At 43.8% G+C, this 13,198-nt stretch overlaps 1 protein-coding gene across 1 annotated transcript in view; it reads left to right on the top strand.

Moving 5' to 3' along the window:
* The window catches only part of cux2b (cut-like homeobox 2b), a gene marked incomplete at both ends in the record, with an annotated part of 85,696 nt that overhangs the window by 29,758 nt on the left and 42,740 nt on the right, over positions 1-13,198 (top strand). Inside the window, 2 exons of the mRNA XM_079221816.1 lie at positions 5,778-5,888; positions 8,450-8,497. Coding sequence (XP_079077942.1) covers positions 5,778-5,888; positions 8,450-8,497 — 159 coding nt within the window. The remainder of the gene's footprint in view (positions 1-5,777; positions 5,889-8,449; positions 8,498-13,198) is intronic.

A 13,198-nucleotide genomic window follows, 5' to 3' on the forward strand; every position in this document is an offset into this window, starting at 1 on the left:
GGTTGGAATCCAGTGCCTGAGGGTCCTTTTTACTGAAATGTATCTTTTGGGATTGATAACAGACCATTTCTGAATCATAATAGGGTCAGCTCCACCCATCTGTCACTCGCAGCAGGTTAAAACTAACGCTCAGGATTGTATTCAAATAGTATTGGACACAGGTGTGATGTGGTGATGGAGTGTGGATCGGTGCAGCTCTCGCAAGCCAACAGAGAGTACAAGTGAAGGAGCAGCAGTCGGTGGTAAACAGATGGAGGGAGATGCCAGGTGATAGACCCCCCCCCCCCCCCCAGTGCCTCCCTGTCAGAGTCCGCGCGCTCAGCTCACGTTTCTGGCACCGGGTCACGGAGGTTAGAGGCTCCTCCCACCCAGCTCCTTCTGTCTGGACGGTCCAACAACACAAACACACACACACACTGCTGTTATGCCCTTAACTGATATTCGGCCCAAGGAGGCCAGATAAGAGTTCATTTTGGATCTTTCAAATGGACAGGCGCCAATGTGCGCTCCTCCATCCCCCCTCCAAACAGCTCCCTCCTCCCTCAGTGGCTGGAGTGGGGGTTGCCAGTAATAATGTTGAGGCCAGACTAGACTGCAGTGATTGGGGCCATTGATTGTGGTGATTTGATTTATTGATCAGTCCCCCCTCCCAAATGTGGCGTCTGAGATGCAGGGCTAATCTGAGGCAGCTATGGACGATCTTGTGCCTCACAGAGAATGGGAGGCGAAAAGGAATGTATGAAAGGAAACTACACTTATCTTAATCACACACGGGTCCCTGCTCTGCTTTTCTGCAGCCGCTTGTGTGAGGATGTCAGCGCACATGTGTCTCTGTGCACGCATGTGCGCCCACCCGCTCTTTTGTGCGAGACCTTGCGTGCAAGAGAGAGTGTGTGTGTGTGTGTTTGTGTATGTGTTTGCATCGGTGTGCGTATGCGGTGGGGGGTTGTGAGGCAGTACAGTCACCAGGCAGAACAGAGTGGATCTATAAATTGATGGAATTCAAAGCCTCCAGCATCGATTACCATTATAGCAAACAGCAGCACACAGAATGTCTGATTATTTTTAGACAAAGATTCTGTGCTCTCAGCAGCTATTCTGCTGATGCTGTCACACTTTCAGACATCTGCCTATGATTGCAATTAGATGGGATACAAAAAGAAAAATAATACCCCATCTGCATTTCCCCCTCTCTCCTCCTCCTCCCTATTTTTTCCTCTTTAATTTGTGCTGCCCAAGCCCAGTGCACACAATAGTGATTTTGACTCAGTCTACCTCATTGCGGCACCTTGGTAGTTTTTTTCCCAGTTGTCAACATTTTCCACACATGGGCTGTCTTTGTGAAAGGCAAGAAAATAGCTTACAACTACAGATGTAATCAAGACGAGCTAGGTTTAATGAATCAATGTCAAATCTACTCCAACATAATACATTAGTGAATCCCTCTTTTTACCTCGAACATTCGCACTTGGACAGATTGTTACCGTACATCTTTCTCTGCTCCCATTTTTATCAAGAACTATTGTCTTTGCTGGATTTGGTTATTAAACGTTTTACTCTCTTTTTGCTGCCATTGCCTAATAGTCAAAACTTCATTCCCATCTTTTAAATGAAGCATAACATACCTGACAACCAGCTTATGTTATGATACTCAGTGCTTTGTCTTTGCACAGATTTGTTGCCACTGCTGGCCTCCATTTTTCTTGCTTGGGTTATCTCTCACCCAATAGAGTCTGAAGGGACCACTCCCTGCAGTCCTTGCTGCAACACACTTGCATAAACCTGAGACCGCTTCACGCAGTATGAACGGCCGCCTGTCAGATCATGTGAGGGCGCCGCTACAGATGCTGATAGCATCCATCTTTGGTCAGTGTCAGAGGGGCAGAGCCCACATTTGTAAGCTAAAGGACATGTGAGACATGGCGTCGCTGCTTTTTTCCCCTGTTGTTCAGCAGTTCATTGAGCTTCAAGTCCATTTACCGACTGCCAACACACTGCAGGTCTATCCTGTTAAAGCCAATAAGCTTCTTGTTTCTTGGTCTTTGCCTTTAAAGTCAGAAGTCACCAATTGCTTTCCCCTCGCAGATTGACTTGAACACGCCAGGACTGGGTCCAGGCTCAAAATCCCTCCTTCTTGTCTCTCCAGCCACAATGACAGCTCCGCCCTCCCCAGGGGAAACTCATCAATTATATTTGGATGTGTGACTGGCAGAAGCTTAATGACAGGAGCTCTGTATTGACCAGACTGACATACACTGAAAATTTGGTCCCAATCGTCCTTTTTAAAACCTGTCAAATGATTACAGAGAAACTCCTTGAGTTGAACTCGCCTTTTCCCCTTTTTAAGTGTTCAAGACATCAGAGGCATCTACATGTTCCACGAAGGATGAAGCTCAGCATAATGGCGGGAGATAAGTGAATTTTATCGGGGATCTCAAAGGTGCCCTGGTTGTAGGTTGAAATGGATCACATCTGATTAGGAAGCAGAGGTAAAATCTTCTTCAGTATCTTTTGAGATAGCATTGCAAAACACTACATTGTGGAGTTCCTCCCATCATCAATCTGAGCGAGACAACCAAAGTAGCAAACAGTCTGTTCTGCTTCACTTCTTTCCAGTAGGTTTCATTTGATGGGCCGTTGCCCAGGCTCCCCGCCCTCGTAATGGTCTAGAAACTGTGGGGGTGCTTTCAAAATAACCATGCCATTATGGTACAACTGTTTGACTTGCATACAGGATGAGCATTCGCCATTCTCATCAGCTGAGCGGCAATAAAAAGTGAACCCAGCTCCACAGCGACGAAGAATCACCACACTGTTGTATCTTAAGTACTTATAAAATCCACTCAAAGTCACTTCTAGAGGAATTTTCTCTTGGCAAGATTAGCCGGTCTGGGGCCATTTGAATCTAGTGAAGGTTGGCCGGCTTCTGAAAGCTCTCTAATCTCCAGGAAGGCTCATCCCAGATGGACTGTAAGGACTAACAAGAATTTAGAAAGTCCTGTCGCCTTTTGCTTTACGGCCACGGCATTATTTCAGTGACAGCATGTTTTACCAGGAATGACACATTTACCAAATGTATCCCAAACATTTGGATATTTTCTCAGCGTAGACCATTTAATTTGTATTTGTTCTACACAATAACAATTTATAAAAAAAGACTCAGACAATCAGAACAGGCAATCAGAGCACAACTCTATTTACACAATCCATGACTGAAAGGAGCAGGGAGAAGAAGAAAATAGTATCAAGCTCAAATTGAAAAATTAATAATAAAACTAGATGGTTTGTCAATTTTGTTACTTGACAAGACAAACTTTGAACATGAGAAAAAGAAAAATCCAGCCATACATATTAATTAAAACTAAGGACACAAGTTAGCTGCCACGTCGTATAGTCTAATTCTTTCTTTAAAACATTTCCTTGATTTAAATGGGAATGTCCATTCTACTGCTATTTTATTTCTATGGTGTAGAACTTTAGATTTTTAAATGACAGGAGCAGTGGTGGTAACCAAATAATAAAAAAAATGCCAAGTCTGTCTTTGTTACAAATAGGAAATATGACAAGAGACATGCAGTCTCTTAGGCTTGGGGAGACTATCCACACCAGAGAAACTCTTGCACTGGTACATTTAGGATTCCCACTGTAACAAGGTCACTTTGACTGCTGACAGTAGCTGGGGATCAAACTTACGACCCAGTGATTACTGGACAAATCCCATTGAAAGACCAAAACCAACAATAGATTGATCCTAATAACAAGTATTACCAAATACTGAGTGGCCAAAGCCTCATACGGCTTATTTCTCACTTCAGGAGACTTGTGGTTGTCACAGTGAGTTTGCGAGGTAATCAGTAGAGATTCCAGGAAGTCACTGCACTCGGCTGAGAAATAGTTCAAGCATGTTACTTTGTAAAATAACAACTTGTTGTTTTTACTCTTTCATTTTTGTTCAAATTAAAAGCTTAAAGTGAGTTTTCAAGCTGTTTGGTAGCAAGGTTGTTTAACAGGCTGGAGAGCCTGGCTGGAAGTTTCCCACTGCCTTAGTCTTTATGCTAAGCTAAGCTAATTGCTTGTTGGCGGTAGATTTATATTCAGTGCACAAGAGAGATATCAATCTTCTCATCAAACTGTCGGTAAGAAAGTAAATACGAATATTTCCCAAAATGTCAAACTATCCCGGGTGGCATTTTCCATCATTAAGATGAACACAGACACAACCGTTTATTTTGAACCAATTGCGTGTCCACCGCCATGGTGCCGCAAATACTCCTCACTATTGCCTCCTTACTATAGACCGTGTAAAGATCCGTGGTAGAAAATAGTCCCCATCAAATGCACTATTTATTGATGTTTTTTTAATACAGTGTAATTGTTGTCAGTAGAGTTGTATTACATGGGAACTGTTACTGCCCAGGTGAAATACGCCCTGCTCACAGACACAAGTTGTCATGTTATAGTGTAGCATCTCCGTCTAAACTCAGTCCAACTTCAACCACTTTCTGACTCGTCAATCCAGGGACTTGAACCAGCAGCCCTTCAATTAACGACCTACTTCTCTGACCGACAGGCTGCCATCATCCCACGTGGCCGCCGCACCCTTCGAATTTCCCCTCTTTTCTTTTCCTTGTGTGATGATTTATTAAATTGCTTTTAAGTAAGACTGCAGATTAATTAAAACACAGTCAATTATATTTCCCGGCGTCATATATAAATTCTCAGTGGTAATTGAATCCCCCACTCCACTTTTTACACTGTAACCCGGCAGTTACAAGAGATCCTCATCAATTACCGAGAATCACGGTCAAAATGAAGAGGAGGTGAATGTACAGTTGTCCGCTGCTCAGTTCGGGAGAGTAGAGTTTGAATCTGTTTTCTTTTTTCCCCCCTGTTTGCTGAAAGAGCCGGGAATTGGATGACTGATCGATAATATTGGATTTGTGGATGGCATGTGGTGCAGCTGAGTCCAGCATGAATGCAAGGTTCTGATGAAATGCTTGCTACATAGACGGCTTTGAACAGTGGCTCAGACATGTTGCCGGGGTGGAGCTCTCATTTCGCACAACAGAGACATACAAAGAAGAAGAAGATGTGCATGGACATTAATGGAATAGCTATCAGGGCTGTTGTTGCAGCAGAAGGGTAATTCGGTTAAAGCTATGGAGGCTGCTGTCATGGATTGAAAATCTGTGCTGGATCAATATAAAGATTGGTGCAGGTGATGGGAGACGGATTGAAAAGAGGGTGAAAATAGATCTGACCTGTGGTAATTACGACAGCAAGCGAGGCGTTTGTATGTTTGAAACGGGTCTTGGCCGAGCTTAAAAAACAGCCCTTCATTTCAGGAGGAAGCTCTATTTGTTTGCAAGAGTGTATGTCAGGTTATTGGGTCTCTACACGTGACTCCCCCCACCCAACCCCCTCCGCTGTCTCTCTCACTCTCCCTCTCCCTCTCTCCCCTCCCTCTCGCGCTGCTCCCTCACTGACGCTCTATAGCTGTTGCAAGCGTATTGATTATTTCAAATACTGATTATCTAAAAGGCCTTCTGCTACTGTAGGCATTGGATTTATTTTGGCTTAATTATTTATGGGCCAGGGCTAGCTGTAAGTATTACTGCTGTGAGATCATGAAGGATTACATTGTTAATATTCAGCAGTGTATTTTTATTTATGTACACTCTAAGCTTTACTGGATGAGCGTTGGCAGGCTCCCTAAAGTGCCGTCTCTCTCCACTCTCCTCCTCTCACTGTTCCTCTCTCTTTTGTGTGTTTTGTAGAGGGAGCTAAACTCTGTAGCGTCTGAGCTGGCTGGTCGACAAGAGGAGAGCGAACATTCCCACAAGCACCTGGTAGAGCTGAGCCGGGAGTTCAAGAGAAATGTCCCCGAGGTGAGTCTAGACCCAGCCCCACCCCCATTCTCTCAGCTCTATGTGTCTTTTTCCTCATCTTCACTTCAGCAGCAGTCCCTGACTGTCTGTGTCACCGCCGCTACTCGAGCCCCCGCATACACCTTTGTACAGGGAATTATTTATTTTGTAAAAACTGAATTAGTAGTCAGGGTCAGCCCACTCTTCCGCTTCCAGCAGCTCAGTTAATATTTAAATGCTGCGGCCTTGCAGCAACGTCGGCCTCTGGACGGGTGTGCTGGGGGGCCATGGGGCTCATTTACAAAATGTAAGCACAACTTTGCTGCATACTTTCAACTCCGAAGCTAAAGTCGCAGTTTATGAAAGAGTTATCTTTGCATCTGGACTGGCGGCTGATATTGACTTTCTCTTAATATCTGTGGTTTAACAGGAACAGCTCCCTGACTAAACACAATAGGATGAATGTTAATGAAAAACGAGCGTTGCACCAGCCCTCCAACATGACGATCACATGCTTTAAAAACATTTTTTTTATTAAAGACAAATGCACGGAAGAAAATGAGCGAAGCCTTTTTTATTCCAATGAAAGATGAGGCACATCCTCCACACTCCTCGCTCTTTGCAAACATGCATTCTAAAGTTCAGCCCAAGCTAATTTGAGGCTTCATCTGTCTGAGTTGGCCAAATTAGGTGGAGGTCTTCAAAATACAGTCTCTAGTACAAAAAGGTGCTATTTTCCTCTGCTGCAGCTTATAAAAGAAACCTTGTCTAACTCTGAATTTTTTCTTTCAGACTACATATGTGCATGTGAATACTGTATTTTCACATTCTCCACTACCCCTTCTCCACACCCCTGAATCTGATCAGCAATTCACATGTTTAAATATTACAAACACATTGAACTAATCAGAACAACTAATCATGCAAATGGTGCTGCAGAGGTCATGGTCCTTCTGTACTCCACCTCCCTGAGCAGGACTCATCACCAAAGTGTATACTCAACTTAAAGGTTCAGTTGGTAACTTATACAGAAAACTACTTTTTGTCATGTTTACTGAAACTGTCACTTTATCCTGATAGTAGTGCATGAGATAGATAATCTGTGAAAAAATCAGGTTCCTCTGCCTCACCTTAGGCATTTGCAAGATGTCACCGCACCTGAAGGAAAAACAACAAATCAGATGTGTAACGCGGCTGTCAATCACTGCTCGTGAGGCTCGTGAACTCTGATCAAACTGTAAAACTAGACTAGACAGTTTCAAATATGAATCAAGGTTCTGTTCCTACATTGACTATTCCTCACCTCAAATGCTTTAAGAAACATATTTCAGTGTACTGTTAATCTTTAAAAATAGGAAAAATAGGAATTGTTTGCTCCGGCGATGCTTGGTTTTGTCTTGATGTTTTCAACATGGCGGCCGAGTCACAAACCTTTTAATTTTTACAATAAAACAGTGCACTACTGTGTGTTTCTACTGTCTGTTTGAGAAATAGGCAATACAGTGACAGAATCTTGATTCATATTTGATCAGCGCTCTGATTGGTTGTTGCACAGATTATCTGTCTCCTGCACTGCTGTCGGGATGAAGGGACAGTTTGAGCAAATATGACAAAAAGTTATTTCCTTCTGAAGTTCTTTTACTCGGAACACCATTGCTCTGTCACCCAAGTACACATTTTTGTGTACCTTAAAACTTCAAGTGATCAATTGATATGTTTTTTTTAATTGCTACTATAGCAGCATTAATACAATATTACTGAACTACTGTTGGCCAAATTGTATCCGTCAATATTTGATGTACCTCAAAGGGAATTGTATTTTATGTTTGCCGTCTGTGCGTCACTGTGCTTTTTTTTTTCATTTTCTTGTGCATTACGTTGACAATGTGCCAAGATTTCACTCCACTTTACTTTTGTAAGGCAAAATGGCAATTAAGGTGGATTGTACTGAATACATGAAAAACTAAATCTATGAATGATACAGATGTGATTTTTGTCCTTTTTTTATCATCTTCTTTGAAATGATCATCCATTGACATCTAAGCTGAAGTCAAAGAGAATATTTATATATTTTATAATTGAGCCCGCAGGCTATTTGCTGTGGCTATGCTGCCCGTCTATCTCAGCCTGAGTATGTAGTGTGGTGCTGTAATCTTGTCAGTATAATACAGGCGTTTAAGACAGGATCAGGCTGTCACCACTGGCAGCACAATCCCCTTACCTGAGGCTGTGGTAGCTCGCACAAGTCTGGATCTCTGAGCTCTAACGCAAGCTCCTGGAAAGCCCCACTTTTCAAACATGCCCACTCAAACCCTTTAGGTTTAACCACTAATACCCACACCCCATAGCAACATACCTCATTCTCACACACACACACACACACACACACACACACACACACACACACACACACACACACACACACACACACACACACTCAGTGTAAAAGCAGCTATGGAGAGAATCCATTAACATTAAAGCTTTTCAGTCCTCTTTCTTATGGAGCTCACTGGGTCCAATCCGGAGCATCTGCACTATAGAAAATGCTGAGACTGAGTTTGCTTTTTTTGGTTCGTACATAGGAAGTCCGGGAGATGGTGGCACCTGTTCTCAAGAGTTTCCAGGCCCAGGTGAGTCTCGTGGCATTTACATATATACGAAACATTTACAGATGCTGCAGAATAGAACATAGAATGTCTAGAAACCACCAAGTAGCATTTTTAATTGATGATTTCCTCAGCTTCTGCTTCACATTCTAATTTACTGACACAAGAGATACCTCTGCTGGATATGATATGTACACTGACCGGTGCAGATCAGTGTGCCTCTGGAATGAATGATTCGATCAGGGCGAGGAATCCATGGCATGCTTTCCGTGTTGCTGCTCATCTGGTGCTTATTGACTGATGCCTTTTCTGTCAAAGTGAAGTAGCATCTATCTGCCATTAGATGATCAGATATCTGGCTTCTCATATTTTCTTGGCTGAGACAAGCCCTCATTTCCTGTTGTGATGGTGCATTCACCGTGCCCCCTCTGACGTCGCCATATTGAAAAAGTCATCTGATACCTACCAAGACTCTGCTCCATGCCATTAAACCAAGGTCATAAATCACATTTGTGAGCTGCGTTATGGTCCGCAAAGCAAAGGCTTATGGAAATGATACCACAAATATGTTTTCAGTCTCGCTCTCCCCTCTAAACTCCCGCTCTGCGCTAACCTGAAAGCCCTATCGTTGGTAAACACAAGAACACTCAGCATGGATTGTTCAGTTCTCTTGGAAGTGATTATTGGCAGATTCTTTTTAATGCTTTATAATTGACTAAGCCCAAGCAACCGTGTTCCCTGGCAGGAGCTATCACATTCTTCAATACTACACTCCGCACTACTACTGTGGTTGATTTGTGTGCTAATTCAATTACTCTAACTGTAACGTCGCACAAATATCAGAAGCACCCTTCCATGTCTTTATTGTGCAAACAGGAACCCACAGGATTAATTTAAGCACCATTGATGTCTGACAACTGGGAGTCTAGAGATGTTTCATAGTAGATAAAATAGATGGCTGATAATGAGCGATGATTTTTTATTTATTTTTCTTGTTCGCTGCAGGCCTCTTTGGGTACCTCTTGGTCTCTCATGTGTAACTTTCACAAGCTTATGTTGTTCACATTGATAAGTAAGCTTCCTGCGGAAAAAAGCATCGTTATTTTTTTGATCTGGAGGTGCAGCGAGTAACTCGGCACACCATAATAATATAATCCTCTGGTGTTTTCTGATACACTTTGACCTTATTGGTAATGTCAAACAGCTTGCGGAGGCATGTGAACTTTACCCAGCGGTAGTCTGCACGACCTGAGTGTAAGCTGTGGGACCTCGACCTGCTGCTGCTGGGGGAGAATGTGAGGAGAAGGTGGAGTTGGATGTGCTTGTTTGGCTGTGTGGTTTGGGAGAGACTAAAGCTCCCCTGCAGCTGCACTGTACAGGTGGTGAACGATAGTCCTGGCGTGTGTGTGTGTGTGTGTGTGTGTGTGTGTGTGTGTGTGTGTGTGTGTGCGTGTGTGCATACATGTGAGAAAGAAATGGGTCCTTATTTCCACACCCCTCCTCCTCCCACTCTGGAGGCCCAGAGGAGTGCCTCATGGTATTTGGACCCTCATCCTGCCACTTCTAAAGGAGAAGTCGGCTCCTTTGAAGTGTTTGCGACATGACAGGTTCTCTTTCTTTTCTTTTTCATTTCAATGTTCCCCACCCACTTTCTCTCTCTTCTCCCGTCCAATCTCGCCTTCTAATTATCGCTAACCAGGCGACTGATTAGAAACACGTTGCCGACCTAGTTTTTTTCTGAGGAGCTGGAGGAGGAGAAAGGGTTAATCCCAGAGCTGGTGGCTGTCATTGGTCGCTTCCCTCCTTCTTCTCCTCTTTTTCGTTCTGCTCTCCTCTTTCTTTCCCTGGAAGTTTGCTAATGAGGTCCCGTCAGAGCTGAGGAGAGGTGTTAATTTGGCCTTGTGAAGTAGGAAGGAGATTAAGGACAGTGAGGAGCTGAGTTTACGGCTTAAAATACACCGCTGTCCTTATTAATCCACAGGGCCCTGGGAGACCGGCGTTTTTGGTTTCATAATGAACACTGTCTTATAATGAAGGTAATTTTAATAAAACTTTACGGAGGAGAAGAAGAGGAGATGGTACATGTCTCCGTGGTCCCAGGCACACCTTTGGGGCTAAGGGATATGACAGTTATTTCTCAAATAACTGATCGCTGGAGAGACGGGCCCCGCCGGACCACGCCGTTCACACAACTTTCACACTCGCTGAACGTACAGAAAGCAGTCTCACCAAGTCTATATGAGCTTCTCAATACAATTTACACCTCCCTCTCACTTTAGAGTGTAAACTCCCCTCAGGATGAACCTGAAAAAGAACAGTGACAGATTTACTGTATATTTGTAGTCTTTTTTTGTTCTTCGAAAGAGGCAGGTTCCTCCTCACATCCGGCCTGTTTAATCTGAATATCAGGCCCAAATTAACTACTCATTCTATTTTCCTCCTCTCCTCTTGATGTCATTTGGTGCTCTCAGAAAAAGAAAACAGCAGTATGGGTCCCTAATTACTGAAACTTGCTTTACAATGATAATCCGTGGAGTAATTTAGCGTGCACAATGAGAGCTGTGGTGCTTGCGCAGATGGAGATTCTGATAAATAGTTTGTAACGTGTAATTAGCAGCTCTGCCGGTTACATACCATTAACCCCTCAAGCTCAAGAATCATTATTGGCCCTCATTATCAAGCAGCAAGGTACGATCGAGCTGACTAGACATCAAAAACATCAAACAGCTATTAAAGTGCTGCAAACTGAGGGCCGGTGGACACCTGTTTATGAGCCTAACTGTGCCATTTCTTCCCCTGAGGTTGGGAAGTGATGATGTGGGGGAAGACAATGTTTTTCTGTATGTTGTTGCTTTTTTTTTTTCTTCCATGAGAGCACGGGAGGTATTTTGACTATACAGCAGCTTTTGAACTCCATGAAACTGAGTAAAGAAATCTCAAAATGGCTGCTGCTTCTCACCCATAAGACTCACTTTTCACATTTAGGAAGAAAGACATTTTGTGAGCGTTATGTTTTTTTATCATCTTCATTGTCAGAACGTACACTGGGCGGGAGGAACGACACACAACACAAGTCGTACTGGTTGTTTGGATTGTCATATCCATCTGCCTCTCATCTATCAGAAACAACTGCAGCTGAGTTCTCAACCTAAACCCAGTCGTGTAAAGCTTCTCGCAGATGATTTGACCAGAGTCGTGGAGTATAGCGCGGAGTGTTTCAGTGTCTTGCCCTGAGCTCGCCCGCCATGCAGCGAGGTAGGCAAACACCGCCTTTGATCATCCATCGAGAGACGACCAGTTCTTCCTCCTTTTGATTAATTCCTGAAGGAAATGATAATTTCTCTTGAATGTATGAATATGTTATGAATAGTGGAATGAATCAAAGAGTAAAAGATGATAATTAATTACAGCGCTATGATAAAAGGCTGTGGGTGTTATGACGCAAGCTTCCTCCGTGTCATTATGAGAGGCTCCGTAATTACCTTTCTGCACGAGCCAGCGCTCCTGGCGGTGCTGGCGGTGAGAGTGCCGCTCACTGAGTGAGTCTAACGGTCATAAAGCTTTTCCCTGCCTAATTGTCTGAGGGGCTCTATGGCACTTTCATAGATGAGGGACTGCGCCGTTAGGAAAAATGCTCAGCGACGCTACAGCTTTTCCAGCTCAATGAAGACAGATCTTCATCATGGGCTAAACCTTGCGGTTATTAGGTACAGATTGCTTGAGTGGATGGCTAACTTGGGAAGATGGGGTCGGAACAAGTGAGCGGCAGAGTCATACAGTGTGACATAAAAGCTGCTTCTATACTACACACCGTTTTAAAAACAAGCTGGTGTTGGTTTCTATGTATATTGTACATTATAGGCCCTTATTCCTGCCAGTAAAGTGTGATCCCTGCCTCACAGTTACCTCTGAATATTCCCGTTGTGTTATTATTCATGCCCTACCTTATGTAAGGGGCATTTACAACATTCTGCTACTCCGCTCACTCAATCCCACTCTCCCACTCTCCCATCCTCCCCTGCCTCCCCCCGGCTATGGCCAGACTGCTCCATTCTGGGCTGACGAGGTATCTCTAATGCCTGTCTCCTGCTCGGCTGTCTCAGGCTCATTGAGCAGCAGGCCAGGCCCAGGATCTCCAGGCCATTACCTATTCACAGCACGTCCAGGCCTTCAGCCTATTGTGGGGAACATAATGGGCTCCAGGGCCATGTAAACCACCGGCTCTCTGCTCCTGGTTTATCACTTGTGTCCTCTTCATACTAAGGAGAGGGAAGGAAGGTGGGAGGCAAGAAGGTAGGGAGAGGAGATGGTGACAGAGCACAGGGGAAGGGATGTGTGTGTGTGTGTGTGTGTGTGTGTGTGTGTGTGTGTGTGTGTGTGGTGGGGGGGGGGGTCTTTTACATCCTCTGCATCTCCAGAGGGTGGAGGTCTTCGTCTGAAAAGATGCTTTTGACCCAAGCTCAATAGACTTTCTGTTCACCTACTGTTTCTTTATTACTTTAAAGTTGACTTTAATTGATTATTATTTGTCAAAGACAAACAAGCGTACATGTGGATATTAATATTGGCTCACATATTGTACTGACCATCATATATCTGATACTTCTTCTCATCTAATGCAAAAGGAACAAATAGCCCAGTCAAAGTTGTATTTCAAAGGCAGTGCTGTTTTTTGGGAGGCAGGCTCATTTAATTTCACAGATCCATTTCAGAAAACCATTTACA

This window comes from Taurulus bubalis (assembly GCF_910589615.1).
Source record: "Taurulus bubalis genome assembly, chromosome: 8".
Lineage (NCBI taxonomy): Eukaryota > Metazoa > Chordata > Actinopteri > Perciformes > Cottidae > Taurulus > Taurulus bubalis.